The sequence below is a fragment of the Scheffersomyces stipitis genome, chromosome 1 (assembly GCF_000209165.1).
Source record: "Scheffersomyces stipitis CBS 6054 chromosome 1, whole genome shotgun sequence".
Lineage (NCBI taxonomy): Eukaryota > Fungi > Ascomycota > Pichiomycetes > Serinales > Debaryomycetaceae > Scheffersomyces > Scheffersomyces stipitis.
The window spans coordinates 3,166,074-3,181,350 of record NC_009068.1 but is presented as its reverse complement, the minus strand read 5'-3'; the positions used below and the strand labels follow the sequence as shown (position 1 = coordinate 3,181,350).

At 40.9% G+C, this 15,277-nt stretch overlaps 5 protein-coding genes across 5 annotated transcripts; 3 read left to right on the top strand and 2 right to left on the bottom strand. All coding sequences in view use genetic code 12, as the record gives it.

The window, feature by feature from the left end:
• Window positions 1-416: 416 nt before the first annotated feature.
• PICST_29187 (predicted protein) lies at window positions 417-1,658 on the bottom strand (the record flags this gene model as incomplete). The annotated part of the gene is made up of 4 exons (XM_001386898.1): window positions 417-476; window positions 650-817; window positions 1,140-1,157; window positions 1,368-1,658. 4 exons carry the CDS (start codon window positions 1,656-1,658, stop codon window positions 417-419), a joined length of 537 nt encoding a protein of 178 aa, XP_001386935.2.
• Window positions 1,659-2,285: 627 nt separating this feature from the next.
• Window positions 2,286-5,043, top strand: SEC18 (cytoplasmic protein involved in protein transport between ER and Golgi ATPase). Its single transcript, XM_001387141.1, has one exon. It carries the CDS (start codon window positions 2,388-2,390, stop codon window positions 4,770-4,772), a length of 2,385 nt encoding a protein of 794 aa, XP_001387178.2. The 5' UTR covers window positions 2,286-2,387; the 3' UTR covers window positions 4,773-5,043.
• A 621-nt stretch (window positions 5,044-5,664) lies between these two features.
• Window positions 5,665-7,239, top strand: PICST_29185 (conserved hypothetical protein; the record flags this gene model as incomplete). The annotated part of the gene is made up of 1 exon (XM_001387140.1): window positions 5,665-7,239. One exon carries the CDS (start codon window positions 5,665-5,667, stop codon window positions 7,237-7,239), a length of 1,575 nt encoding a protein of 524 aa, XP_001387177.2.
• Window positions 7,240-7,368: 129 nt separating this feature from the next.
• On the bottom strand, window positions 7,369-9,505 carry SIP2 (Sip1p-Gal83p family protein; the record flags this gene model as incomplete). The annotated part of the gene is made up of 2 exons (XM_001386897.1): window positions 7,369-9,215; window positions 9,285-9,505. 2 exons carry the CDS (start codon window positions 9,503-9,505, stop codon window positions 7,565-7,567), a joined length of 1,872 nt encoding a protein of 623 aa, XP_001386934.2. The 3' UTR covers window positions 7,369-7,564.
• A 4,629-nt stretch (window positions 9,506-14,134) lies between these two features.
• Window positions 14,135-15,185, top strand: PICST_86838 (predicted protein). The gene has a single exon (XM_001387139.1). It carries the CDS (start codon window positions 14,317-14,319, stop codon window positions 15,139-15,141), a length of 825 nt encoding a protein of 274 aa, XP_001387176.2. The 5' UTR covers window positions 14,135-14,316; the 3' UTR covers window positions 15,142-15,185.
• Window positions 15,186-15,277: the final 92 nt, after the last annotated feature.

The following is a 15,277-nucleotide window of genomic DNA, read 5'->3' as shown; positions in this document are numbered from 1 at the left end:
AAACTTTTTGTCATTTTATGTTACCGATGCTACTATTACTTACGAACATGTGACTATTATTGCCAACTATTGAGCAAATCATGCTATGTAACACTATACCCTACTGTCAAGTCATGGTCACTTCGTCTAATGTTTTATTTATCACTGATCCGCAATTTTTCCATTCTTGTTTTATAACCTCATCGAGTGACTTTCTTCATTTATTTATATCCTTAGTTAGTTGTACCGTGTGCTATTCTTGTATTCTTATGATATATAAAGTTCTAATATAAAATGAAAAATTCGTCTTGCTGTAGCCGAAATGTCTGTCGACTGTCTGTTTCTAGGTATTTATTGTCTGGTCGTGAGCCAGACAGACTGACACTTTTTTACAAGTTCGCTGACACTGCCGAATCAGAACTTCGCAATCCCCTCAGCTAGACAAATAATTTCACAGCCGCAAAGTTTAGACGGATGGTAGCGCACCCCTCGTTTAACTGCAAAAAAAAGAGAAACGATGGCAAAAAAGATGTAAATAAAAAATGTATTTTCAGGCACTGTGCAGGAATATCCCAAAAAGGTATTTGCGGTCGCACAGGTTATCCCAAATGGGAACAAAAAAGAATCTGATCTAGCCGAGGATCGAACTCGGGGCCTTTTCGGAACTTACTGTGTATAACACCTGTAAACGAAACGTGATAGCCGCTACACCACTAAACCCAGATTGTTGACTGACTACCGCTAAAATACAAACACCTAAGAATATATTGCTTATATGCAGGAATTTCAGTTTTCTTAATATAATTCGGGTTTTTATCTTAGGATTTCCTCCACCCTTCTGTATGGATTAGAGGATGATTTATATACTCTGCTATAGATAGGGTTTGACTTTAGTCGTAATATATGCCATTTCTAAAAAAAAAGTACCAATTTTTAAAAACAGTGGGATCATTGCAATCATTGAATACTTTGCGGTGCGGTGGGAGATGGTCGAGTTGAAAAGGAATCCCCTCGAGCCGACTCTGTAGTCGTTGGAAGAGAGTTTCAAGCAAAGATTGAAAGTGATGTGCAGCACAAGTTTGCCTTGTCTCGTTCGCTGTTTGAGAGGAAAGCTCACTACCATTGTACCTTTCTACCGGTATAATTAACAGCTGACATACTTTTTCGCTCATGGCTACCTATGGATAAGCACTAGGACCATCCTTATATGTGTCACCTTAATTGCACCCTGCATCGTTAAATACATCATATGCTATGCCTTTGTAACAGCTCTTCTTAGCATCGATTCCAGGTTCCACGTGATGTCGATATGCAACCCAACTTATTATTCCATTAACTAACCCGGTCTGAAGACTAGTGAGACCATCCAAATAAGTACCATCACTTACCACTAATAAGTCTCCTATATCCTGCTCGTCCGTGCAGTCTAACCATTTAAATAATTCAAATACTTCTAAGTTAGCAGGTGTTACAAGGTATTCTCCAACTTCTGTTTCCCATAAGTTGATAATTGTACCATTAATATTTACACAGTTCATGAACTGTGTAACATTAAACACAGCATCAATTTTTGTGTGAACTGAATGCCATCCTTTTCGTAGAGCCAGCGATTCTACGAAAGGAATGTTGATGAATGCAATGCTAGAATATAACAAGAGTATGGTAGCTTTAAATTTCATTTTGAATGAGCGAATAGGATACTTAATATTTAAATTTTTGGGCAGATTTTTCAATTTAGTGTTGAGACAATTTGGATGTAGAAGGAAAAATGTCGCATAGGAATTGGGTACTCTGGCCGAGTTGGTCTAAGGCGCCAGGGTAAGGTCCTGGTCTCTTCGGAGGCGCGAGTTCGAATCTCGCGGGTATCATTAACACACCAGCAATTTCTATCAATTACCTATTTTCCTTTATTTTTGCATTTTATAGTGGTGCTATTCTGTTGTGAAACTAGGTTTGCAATTTTTTGGTGTTCAAGACCGTTCAAGAATAAAAGTAAGTAAAGTGCGCCTAAAATTTGAGTGAGAGGATATTGGAGTCACCTGATGGCTGACAACGGACAGCTTGTCTACAGCAAATGTCTTCACTACCGTCAACTCGCATAGTCCTATTACGTTCTACTGGCCTTTGCTATCGTCTTCCATATCTTCACTTGTCTCAACTCAACAACTTGCCAGTGTCAAAAATGTCGCGTTTCCATTTTTCACGTCCTGCATACATTCATATCAAATCGGTTTGGCTGGCAAATCTAAACCAAGATTAGATTTCAAAATATATTCTTTCTTTCTAATTCCAGGTCCATCTGTCTGTACAATCACAATCACAATCGGCTTAGCTAAGAATAGGAAAGTGTTGTGACTTTGTATTAGAAGACTTCCGTGCATTTTTCCCTTCCACAACCAGAATTCACTATGGAAAGACTTGGATTCCGTAGAGTCTCCAACAGCCCCACACAGCCTGGGGCCCCTACCATCACCCACCTGAGGCCCAATGTTGCCACCTCGGGTCCGGTTTCAAACGCCGGCGTACCTCACTTCAAGAAGAGCTTTGTAGTCGACCAGTCTCCTGACAATCGGATCGTTTCATCGAACTGTGTTGCAGTAAATCCTGGCGACTTTGCCAGTTTTCCCAATAGAACTCCATTTCTGTTTGACGCGGAGTTTGTGTATTCGATCGAGAAAGACGAACGCATGGCCCCTGGTTCTGTTGGGATGGGTGGGAACATTCGAACATGGGGCTCCTGGTCCAGAGGTCAGCTGATAACTGTAGAATCGTATAATATCTTTGCCAACGGCAATACCCAGCAGTCGTACTTGGGCCAAGTCGAAATTCTCATAGACTTCAAACAAAAGAGTAAAGCCAGCTCTGCTGCAATCGTTCATGACGAACTTGTGGACATATTTTTGAAGAGCTATGAAAACCAGATCTTGCAACCAACGCAGAAAATCATCATGGACTTCAAGGGTGTCTACTATGAGTTGTATATTTCATCTGTACAGGTGATCGATATTAGTAACAACGATCACTTACCTTCGATTAAAGACCTGACTGATTTGGCTTCAAAAGGCATCTTGCTCCGTCAAACCGATGTCATTTTCTATCCTGAGGACAAGTCGCTCATCAACTTGGTCAAACCTACTTCTTTGAAACAGAAGATTCTTGGAGGTTCCACGCACCACAAGCCACGTGCCCGCAAGCAGCTTATCAACTCCGACTTCAAGCTCGAGGATTTGGGCATTGGTGGTTTGGATGCCGAGTTCCAGGACATCTTCAGAAGAGCATTCAACAGTAGAATATTGCCTCCAGAGATCGCTGAGAAGTTGGACTACAAGCACTGTAAGGGTTTGTTACTCTTCGGACCTCCAGGAACAGGAAAAACGCTTATAGCTCGTAAGTTGAGTAAAATGTTGAATGGTAGAGAACCCAAGATCGTCAACGGGCCGGAGATGTTGAGTAAATACGTGGGGGCATCTGAAGAAAACATCCGTAATTTGTTTAAGGATGCCGAACAGGAGTACAAACAAAAGGGCGAAGATTCCGACTTGCACGTTATAATTTTTGACGAGTTGGATTCTGTTTTCAAGCAGAGAGGCTCAGGTAAATCCGACGGAACTGGTGTAGGCGACAATGTAGTCAACCAATTGTTGTCCAAAATGGATGGTGTAGATCAATTGAATAACATCTTGGTGATCGGTATGACGAATAGGTTGGACTTAATCGATACGGCCTTGTTGAGACCAGGCAGATTTGAGATCCAGATCGAAATCTCGTTGCCAGACGAAAAGGGTAGAAGAGATATCTTGTTGATTCACACGGCCAAGTTGCGAGAAAATGATTTGTTGACCTCAGATATCGACTTTGACGAACTTTCTTCGCTCACAAAGAACTTCACTGGTGCCGAGTTGGAAGGTTTGTGCAATTCCGCCAAGTCTTTCGCAATCACCAGACACGTGAAGTCTGGCTCTATAGCTCAGATCGACGTAGACTCGATCAGAAACTTAAAGATTACTCGTAATGACTTCTTGCTAGCATTGAGCGAAGTCAAGCCGGCTTTCGGTACAGATGAGGAGGACTTGACTCTCGCTGCTAGACACGGTATCATCCAGTTCAGCCACTTCATCAAGAACATCTTCGAGACTGGCCAGTCTATCATTGACTTGGTCAAGTCCAGCGAAACTGAAACTTTACGTAGTCTTTTGTTATATGGGCCACCTGGTGTAGGTAAAACAGCCATAGCCAGTACTCTAGCTCTCAATTCTGATTTTCCTTTCATCAAGATGTTGTCGGCTGAGAGTTTGGCTGGTATGGGTGAGTTGCAGAAGATTCAGTATATAGATAACACCTTCAGAGACGTCTACAAGTCGCCCTTGAACATCTTGCTCATCGACAAGATCGAGACCTTGATCAATTACGTACCTATTGGACCCAGGTTCTCCAACGATATTCTCCAGTTGTTAATGGTTTATTTAACCAAGAGTCCTCCAAAGGGCAGAAGATTGTTGATCATTGGTACTACTTCGCAATACTCAGTGTTGAAGCACATGAATTTGGTAGACTCGTTTAACGACGCTGTGGCTGTTCCACCAATCAGAACGGTTGAAGAAATCGGCAAGGTATTGGATAAGTTGGGCTTCATGAGCGCTTCAGAGAGACACGAGATCTTGAACCAGTTGGGCAAGTTCGATGTCAACATCGGCATCAAGAGGTTAATCGACTCCATCATGGTTTCGGCTTACGCTAAAGAAGGAGTCGATGATGTTGTTACGAATATCATGGATAAAATGAGACTTGAATAGTTTGTTCGGTTTGCCTTTGCAAGAAATATATATAATACAGTGTACGTTTCAAAAATATAATGAAGTTACATGAGACTTTAGTTGGCTTCTTTGCTCTCTTAATAGGCTTGACTTTTGGAAGTTCCCTTACTTGTGTATTATTCTTGATGTTTCATTGTTATCTTATCAATTCAAATGGAATGGCCAACAATTTAAATTCAGTGATCGGAATATCATTAAGTAGGCTTGATCTATAGTTTAGGTATTTGACGTTTTTTTTATATTTCCTTGGAAAATATACTCAGATAGTACTCGTAGTTACACTGTTATTTCCTTGATTTATAGGGGTTGTCAGGTGGAGTGAAAAATAATTTTGGCTGCGAAAAAAATATGATTTTTAGGGAATTCGGAAAAAATCCATATAAATACAACTGTGACACCTTCATGAAACGTATAACCAGTGTAACAATTTCCAAAAATAGAATTCCATGCACGTACGTATCAGAATAGTACATCTTCAATTACAGAAACAATGTTCTACCAGTAATAACCAGATTAGCACCACACATTACCTATCGTGGTAGACAGCTAGGGATTATTCTCTTATCTCTAGTTATTCCGAAAGGCTTAGGCTAAGACCCCATTAGAAAATACACCTACAAAACAAGGTTTGTGTGACCACGGCTCATGCACGGCACGCAAATTACAGTTTTTGCAACTTTACACCCCATAGACGAACACAACTCCTTCCACCAACATTCTCCACATTTTGCCGCCTAAACATTATAAAAAGCCCTCCCCCCATGGGATTCAGATAAAGTGGAAATGGCCCCCTAATGACAATTCTTTCTTCTTGAGATTTAGAAGTGGGATTTGTCTTTTTCGCCGGTGAATTACAAGCAGAAACTGAATTATGGCATCTCGGACCAAGGACCAATTCCTCTTTCCCTACTATAATGAACAGTACGATATGGACTTTTCTCAATTTCTTCGACTCAGTTCAGAATTTGGTGAATACGAACAATCACCAAAGCCAAGTCCAGAAGACTCTACAGAGCAGCCAACTGCTCCCACGTCTACTTCCGACAACCAAACGCCTGTTTCAGAGGAAGATTTGGACTATGAGTTTTTCGAAACTCCAGCCACTAACGTTACTGAGGATGTCCAAGAAGCTCTTGATCCACTGTTGATAACTTTTTTGGATGACGAAGAAGTTGATATGGACATCGATTTGAACCAAGAAACTAAGCAAACAAGACAAGATGTTTGCCAGACAGAGTTGATGTTGTCTGGAGACACTTTTGATGGTAATGATAAGATTAATATCATTTCTAGTTCTCCACTTGCATCTCCAAGACCCGTCTCGTTTTGTCCAGATCATGTTGATGACGTACCTTTGGATATGGCAAATATCATTCAACTTGAATTTGGAAAAGGACATGAAACAACTACTGCTAACGTAATCCCATTCAAACAAGTGGATAACCAAAGCAATATTGAAACACAACCCATAATTGAACTATCTGCAAATGCTGAGCCTAGTCTCCAAGACACAACTCAAACATTAAGCTCGAGAACTACAGAAATGTTGTCTCAAGATTTAAGTGACGATACTAAAGATAGTGAAAAACTGATGGATATTATGTTTATTGTCACACCGATACACACGGAAAGTGAATCTGAAGAACTGATTCTAGGAAATTTAAACTTGGAAGCCGACACAACTAGCGATTCTCTTCAGAGAAAGGTTGATACACCCGAAGAAAGTAAATGTATCGTCACAACCCGTCGCAGTAAGAACGAGTTTACAATTGGGATTAAGTATCAAAATTGTTGTTACAGGTTCTACAATCTAATTAAGCATTTCAAGTTCAAAAGAAGAATTTCTGAGTTCAACCAAACGCTTTTACCTCCTCCATTTTCGAAGGAGTTTTTCGAATTGAAAAAGACGAAGTATATACCTCTATCTGTTTACAAGAGGACTCCAGAGTTTAGGCTTGACAGTGTAGAGTGCAATTCACCCAAGAGAGACCGTGAACGAAAGATCAAAATTGAAAATCAAGATGAACAGTTGTTTTCGGAGCCAGGAATCACTCTTCTTGCCAAGAAGCTCAAAGATAAACCTGTTCATATGAAGGAGAATAAAGAGAAGAATAAGATCAATAATGACAGATACTACTCCCGCTTGAATGTATGGGAGCTTTCTCGAATCCTAGAATTGGATGATTACTGTATCAGTCTAACTAGAGCTATTGAAATCAACATTTTGGAGATGTTCCAGAACTACTGCAATTTCAAAGTAGGATACCAAACTTGGATACGAGGAACTACAAGAGCAGAACGAGTCGCGTTGCTCGACCGTCTCCACTCGATTACATCTGTATTTTATCCTGAGATTGACAAATTTAAATTGGAAATTATCATCAGAAGAGCCACCTACAGTTTAATGCAGACCCGGCTTCGCCGTGATAGAAGGTACAAGAAGTGAGGAGGGGTAGTAGCAAGAGCAAGAAATGCTTGATATTTTACGTCAATACAGAAGGATGATATTTGCAAGAAAGCTGAGGTTAGGTTTGTGTATCCGAGAACTGAATCTAAAGTCAACGACGAGATTCTACTAGTTTGTATTGTTATTTATTTCATGTTTTATTTATGAATTGAATGAATTAACCGCGTAAGCTAGTCAACGAGAACGAGAGAAAAATACAAGTTAAATAAAGCAATAATAAGCATACATACAAAAACACTAGCCAGTAATTCCACTATTCTACTTTCCCTTAGCATTCGCAGCATTTGCATTCATAACATTCATCTCATTTATCTGCTGGAGAATGCATGATTTGGGTAACGAACTTACCGGAGTACCTTGTTATACAAGCAACTGTTAAGACGTCGTTTCTAATGGAGGTCGTCATCAAATGGTTCAAGATCACGTGGTTGGGAATTGACTGGTGGTAGGATTCTTTGTTTGAAGCGTAGTATGAGCTGTCGGCTCTTCTTAAGGTGGGTCTTTTGTTATGAGACTGGTTAGTTGGGCTAGATTCTGAAACAAATGCAGCATTGGGAGGTTTGAGGCTCTGATGATGCGTGGAACCGTAAGAAGAGCTGTGAGCTGTCTGTGAATTGCTAATGTGGCTCTGGGAGCTTTGAGACGATGTCTGCGACATTTTGTTTAATAACACGTTGTTTAAGTGTGCTGGGAGCTGTGGTGGTTCAGGAAGTTCGTAGTTTGGACTCTTATTCTTGAAGTAGTCATAGTTTTGAAACATTTCTGGAATGTCACTGGAATATTCTAATTTTGGTACATTCTCAGTTGTGGGCGTTCGCAAAGATGTAGAAGACGACATGCTATATGGCACATATTGAGTTGAGCCTGGCACTGAGCCTTTGTTACTTCCATATGGATAGTTCTCGGAACTCTTTTGTTCTTCTTCGTGCATCCGTATGTCCTTCATGTCGTCGTTTTTGTCTTCCGCGTATTCTACATGTTCGAAGTTGGACGAGTTCTCTTTTGAGATCTTGGCCAAGAAGCTGTTAGATTTTCTGTTGATTTGGTCCACTTCAAACTTGCCAGCAGTTTGAGGCTGTACCTGGTGGTTTACTGAGAAAGACGACGTTGTCTTGTAGTCGTAGTATGGCGGAGAGATTATGTTGGCATCGTAGTCTGTAGAAGCACCGATATGATTTGGTTGATTTAATGAATGATTGAAGAGATGGGCTTCGTCTATGACTTCGAACCAGTTGAAGAAAATTCCCTCCAGATCTGTTGCAGTAGGCAACTGGTCACTGACTCGGTATTCGTTATTGATGATATACAACAACTTGTGGACACCAAGAGGTAAGTTTAAGGTGGTCACGTATTCGTTCGAATGAAAAGGTGAAAGCGACAAAGGAATGCTGTCCCTCCAGTTGGTGAACGAGCCAATGATAGAGATCTTGTTTATGACCTCTCGAGACGAGTTCACCCATTTAATTTCCACTGGAATGAGGTTGCTGGTGACGTTGCTGGCACTAGCATTCCCCGAACGATTGTGTCGTTTTCTACTCTGGTGAACATATGAGTTATCTACTTTTACAGAAACTTCATGAGGCTGCTGGTTGGCTGGTGTCACTTTGGTGAAGTCTACTTTCGACAAGCCAGATGCATGATTCATGTCCAAGTCAGAATCAGTATTGGATTGGTCTGTTACAGCTTTGAAATGGTCCTCATCCACATCCATATTGTCTTGAGTTTCGTCGTTTGCTCCGCTGTTTGTAGATTCCGTAGTGATTTCACTAGCATCATCGGGCAAGATATTACGAGAGACTTCTGGTTCCTGATCCAATAATCCATCATTCAACTCATTGAACTCGTCTTCGATAAGGTCATTTGAAAATTGATTATACGTAGCTGAATAATATGGATCAGCATTAGTGTTATGAGCAAGGTTAGCGTTAGCATTAGTATTCGTTACAGCAGGCGTGCTTCCGATGTTAGAGGAGACGGGAATGATCCCACCGGCCAGGATATTAGTCGTGGGAAGGTATCCCGACGAGCTCGTCAGATCCTGGCGTTTTACTTGGTGGAGAATCAAATCACTGAAATCTTCATCTAGCGAAGTGTCTCCTTTAGCTGTAGCATTTCTTCCTGAAGACGACTTTCGTGAACCGGCTACCGACACTTGTGACTCCAGATCGAGATTCTGTTGGTGGAGAATGGCGGCAGCAGACTTCCGCGTGGAAGTATTCGCTGATACTGAAGTGTTGTTTCCCATATTGTTTTATACTGTTTAGTGCATGTAGATATGATGTCGAATATGAAGATTCAAATGAAATCTCAAAACAAAATTTCAATATAGCCAAAAAGGCAATGGGATAAAGTTCGATTCAAGGAATGTGAAGATTTATAACTTATCAGTATCAATAGATAACTGTTCAATATCAAGTGTAATGCGATAATCGATTGATATCGATCTTGATATTGTTTATGATGTTGATTTGAATAAGCAATGAAATCGAAGTGTTCGTTAACCGATTTAACAAATTTCAGTAACAATGCACAATTCTCGGTTCTGACTCCACAAGATGAAATTATTTAATCAAATCTTAGATAAGAGGTTGGTTCACCGAATTCCGGCCAAGTCTATACCACTTATATGACCACACAGATATCCAGTACTCGCAGCTGTAACGACGAGAACCCCTAACAATATGATAGGTTTGCAGACTTCGTTTCAAACTAGAAAAGATCTGATTGACGACTGGCCTGATTCGATAACTAAAATGGAATCGAACGGGAAAAATGTCCAAAAAACTCAGAAAAAAAGAGCAAGACACTATCGAAACTGCAAGATAACTGCGTTCACTACCAGATATACACAAAAAGCTACTGATTCGTCTGGATAGAACTCCTAAAGCAAAACACACCCAACCTTTACTTTAGATACAACCATCAAAAGTGGTAATATATGGCCCCCGAAGTGGTCGTGCACATACCACCAACTATACAGGACTAAGACATTAAATGTCGATTACACTATCAAGACCAGAAATGTAATTAATATGGCAATCGAGATATGGTAGCGCTCGCCAGACTCTGACGACATGAGCGTCCTATTTGCCTATGACTTCAAGCTGCGGAGACTATTGATAGTCAAGTTAGGGCAGGTTAACAACTTCCAGGTGGTTTCCCGCAGAAGATAGAGGAATAGAATGTCGCCAATTCAACAATGTCGCCGTGGTCCCACATTATGGTTGTCTAATATTTGTCGTTGAATATCGCGGAATGCTGCTGCAGTCGCTTTTCGACCGCAATAATGTCGTACGACATCTGCACCGAACTATTTTGGGAAACCATCGAATCTCAGCTAGGAACAATGCCGATCTTCACGAGGACTAAGACGGCTGCGGCGAAAGTTCGAGGCAGTTGCGGATTTACATATGCACTATATATGGAGACTTGTAGGTTTAGGACATTTCAACTTTCCTTTCCTCAAACTCCACAAGTTCGCTTCTGCTCCATAGAGCCGTACAGCAATGCGACATTGTTCAATGCAGACACTTCCGACATTTTCTCCAGCTCTTTACTGCTGCACTTCATATGCGATTAAAAGCCATCAAAGTCTGTCAAAAGTTGGAGCGACATTCAATGACAAGACAACCAGATCACAGTACTGTCTCATAATGCCATGCTATATATTTCCATGGTGTCTTTTCGTGGTTTATCCTTATCCGAGATCGTTTCCACTCCGTTAATTTTGCCATTTAATTAGAGTGCTATTTTAAGGTCTAGACTTACTCAATTCCACCCATCTCCATTTAAATCTCGGCAGCACATGAAATTGGGTGCACACAAAAATGTCGCCCAAATGATTTCCATGCAACAAGTAAGTACTATCTACTCGCCAAGTCTTGCCAACATACGGTACAGCGACATTGCGACATTTATACAACTCTTCACTTCAAACTTGATTCCACTTCTCCTCTACCCTGCTTATTTCATTATTTCTGCTTTCGTTCTCACATTCTCTCTTCGAGATCCTCGACTGGTCATTTGCTTTCTCGGGAGATGTCAGATTCAAATTCCCCAGACGGAAGCGTACAAGCTGCGACCAGCACCAACGATGCTAGTACCGTGAATCGATCTAAGAAAAGACAGTCAACTTCGTACGTATTTCGGTGTAACTTGCTTGTTTGGCAGATCACAAGACTGAAAGTTGGTCAGCTTGAAGAGCGGAACTAGACCTATAGAGAAATCTTTTTTTGGATAGACTAGCTCATGCTCCGAAGATTCTAGAGATGTAATCTACTCTAGTTTTTCTTGCAATTATAAAGATATGGTGGACATCACTTTCACATCTGATTGGAGACTTTTACAAGCTTTGACAACTCTAAAACTCTTACTAACTTCCATAGTTGCAATCTCTGTCGTACCATTAAAAGAAGATGCGACGGACTTTCACCTTGCTATAACTGCGTCAAGCGGAATCTTACCTGTGTCTACCCCAGGCAAGACAAAAGGAAGAACCGATATTCTACTGACTATATCAAGAAGCTCGAAGACAACTTTCAGCAGTGCAAACTGGCGCTTCAGTCTCTTATAGACGTCAGGAACGATCCCCAAATGGTTCTTCGGAAACTCAATGAGATTCCCGAGAAGCTCCTCAGAATAGACAAGAGTTCTTCTGCTACAAAATCCATCAACCCCGATATTGACCTAGTTCCACGACATTATGCCCAGGTGAGGTCGGTATCTGTTTACGGACCGACAAGCATATATGATGAGTCTATGCTAGCATCGACATACGAACATGGATCGACTCCATCGACTTCTGTAGCCTCGAACACTCCAGACTCGATAAGCAGCCCTATAGTAGATCCAAACATAAAAGTCGCTAAGGACCACAAATATATAGCCATAACCTCTCCAGTGATACGGCCCTTTCTCGATGTTACGTTCAAATATTTGGATACAACCTTTACGTCGTTCTTGATTCACAAGGAAAAGACATTGAAGTTGTATGATGAGCTCTGTGCACTAGACCCCAATGACTACCAGAAGTATAACGAGCTTCTTTATCGGTTTCCAGATAACCAATTCTTATCTCCGGAACTTATATATTCACTCAGTGCTATTGGAGCTTCAATGATGAGTAAACTTGAAGAAGCTGAGTATTTCTACGAGTTACTGAAGAACATAGTCTTTCTCGAAAACTACCCTATACCCACTCCTTCTGGTCGGTCGCTGACAGAAATACCAACACCACTGCCGGCTTCACGTTTTGCACAGGTTCCACCCGGAGGTGCCAAGCCGGGACCTCAGATCGTTTCGATGCGGAATAGTTCTTTTCCAAGAATGCAAACTCTCCTACTTCTAGCTCTATACGAGTTAAGTAAAGGGGAGCTTACAAGCTCATGGCAGTTTACGGGCATGGCTTTCCGAATGGGAATTGATGTCGGATTTGACAATAGCAACAAGAAGTGTATAGATCCCGATTTGTCTAAGTTAAAAAACAAACTTTATTGGGGATGTTTCATCATCGACAACTTCTTAGGATTGATCTATGGTCGGAACAAGATGATGATATTCCAACCGGACTATCCCATTTATGAAAATGATTGTAACAACCCTAACTTGTCAACTTTCGTGCTGTTGATAACGCTCTCTGAGCCGATGTTCGGTACTATTTATTATCCGATGCCGTTCAAGAACTTTGAAGAGTCGAAACGTAACTTCATTATTCGTTTCAACACACTCCAAGATTACAACCAACAGTTGTTGGATTGGCGAAATAATCTTGCACCCGAGTTCTACTGGGACAAGAAGACTTTGCAGGAGAAGAGTGATAATACCAACTACGCTTTGCAGTTCACTTATTACTTAGTGGTCATTGTTTTGAACAAACCATTTCTTCAAATCTCCAAAAGTTCGGACGTCCTATCAATAATCGAGATGGTAGATGAGTTTGAAATCATCTTGCGACTGGCCAAGGACCCAATGTACAATCAGAACATTGTCACCATTTACTTGTTGATCTTGATGTCGAATATCTTGTTTCTCTACATGAACCATATCCGGTCGAAATCGGCGCACAAAAAGACAATTCTCCAGATCAAGTATTTCATAGAGTTCTTAACCGAAAATTTCGATTCCAAAGTGTGGTTGGTGGTCAGGAATCCCATTGCTATCTTGAACAAACGGTTGGAAATATTGGAACAGAACAGCAGACTCTTCACCAAGCCACATACTGCACTCGGTACAACTTCGGCAGAAGCAGTGAGGCGCGAAATGAGTGCAAATGGAAAGGGAATCAAGACTGATGTTGACAACCGGCAATTGTCCGCAAATTTGCATGATGGTGATGTGCCGCAGTATGATCCTTTTATTAAGATGCTTGACTCGTTGTTCAACCAGCAATCGGCAGATGGTTCGGCTCCCGTACGGGGCGAAGATAACGGGGCTCTTTTCTATCCCCCATACGACATTGAAACGTTTAACAATGTATTGAGTTTTGAGTATTTAGATATCAACTGGGAAAACTACTTTAACCAGGAGAATGCCAAGTTGAATGGCTCAGTTCCTGAGGCTTACAAAAATAGCATGGGCTTAAATAAAAACTGAAGGTAGCTTGAAACTATTAATATGACCAATAAAGCAATGAATGCACAAATAGAGAATTTAGATAGATCCTTCCTCCGACTTTCCGTCTCCCGGTTTTCATTAATTCTCTCTAACTAGAATAGCACTGGCAATTTGCACCCAACCGACGTCATCTGACCATACATCACATGACTTTAATATTTGTGCAGTGCAGCGGCTACGTCGGCCTAGGAAAGTTGTGATATAATCACCTTGTTCTAAATAAGTTCACAATTAGCCAACAGAGCGAATATACAAAGCTGTCCAAGCTTGAATTACACCTTACATTGCCATAATAGAGATCTGGCTTTTTGTGGAACTTGCAGGCAGTGAAATCAAGTGAAATCTGCACATTTCCACCCACAACCAGTACAATTGCAGAGACTTGAACAACAACATTAAACCCAATTAGCCTGAAACAAATTTCAATTAATTTGCAATTTCACAATGTCATGGAACGGACTAAAGAAAGCCATCAACAGGGCGGGAGCCCAGGTGATGTTGAAGACTGGTCAGATAGAGCTGAGTACAGATAAAGAGTTTGAATTTGAAGAGCATAGGTATAGAGCCATGGAAACGACGTCTACAAAGCTCCAGCGTGAACTAAAGCACTACATGGAGTCATTGCGGTTGCTCAGTAATGCACAGATTAATGTGGGAGAATCACTCAGCTCTTTCTACGGAGCTTCACCCAGTCTGGAACTTGGAGCCGATAAGAGCACCGTTAAGCACAGCGAGTTGTCGCAGTTGTATTATGATGTCGTAAAGGACTTAAGTGAGAAGTGTTTCACTGATGTAGAAACACCGTATAACCAGACAGTGTTAAACCCGGTGTCAAGGTTCAATTCGTACTATGTAGAAGTCAACGAGGCTATAAAGAAGCGAGCAAGAAAACAGATCGATTACGATGCCTTGAAGAGTAAAGTCAAGAAGCTTATAGAAAAACCAAACTCAAGTGATGCTGAATATGAAACCAAACTAGCTTCAGCGCAATCAGACTTACAGGAGCTGGAAAAAACGTATTTGGCTTTGAATGATCAATTGAAGGATGAGTTGCCCAAACTAGTCAATCTTCGGATTCCGTTCCTAGACCCACTGTTTGAGGCATTCGTCAAGATCCAGTTGAGGTTCTTCACTGAAAGCTACGAGGAGTTAAACAATTTACAAATGAAACTTGATGCAAAGACAAGAGAGGATTATATAAACGGAAAGTTGGACAAGAAAGTGGATGATGTGTTGGTCAAAATGAAGGAACTCAACATCACAGGGTAATGACTATATGATAGTGTAGATGAATAGAAAAATTAGAATTTTGTAAAAAATGGAGAATACCGTAGAAAAGTTAGAATATGATTTTCAAAATGGCTGCGAAATTTACTAAAATTTATAGATAATGCGGAATAAGTAA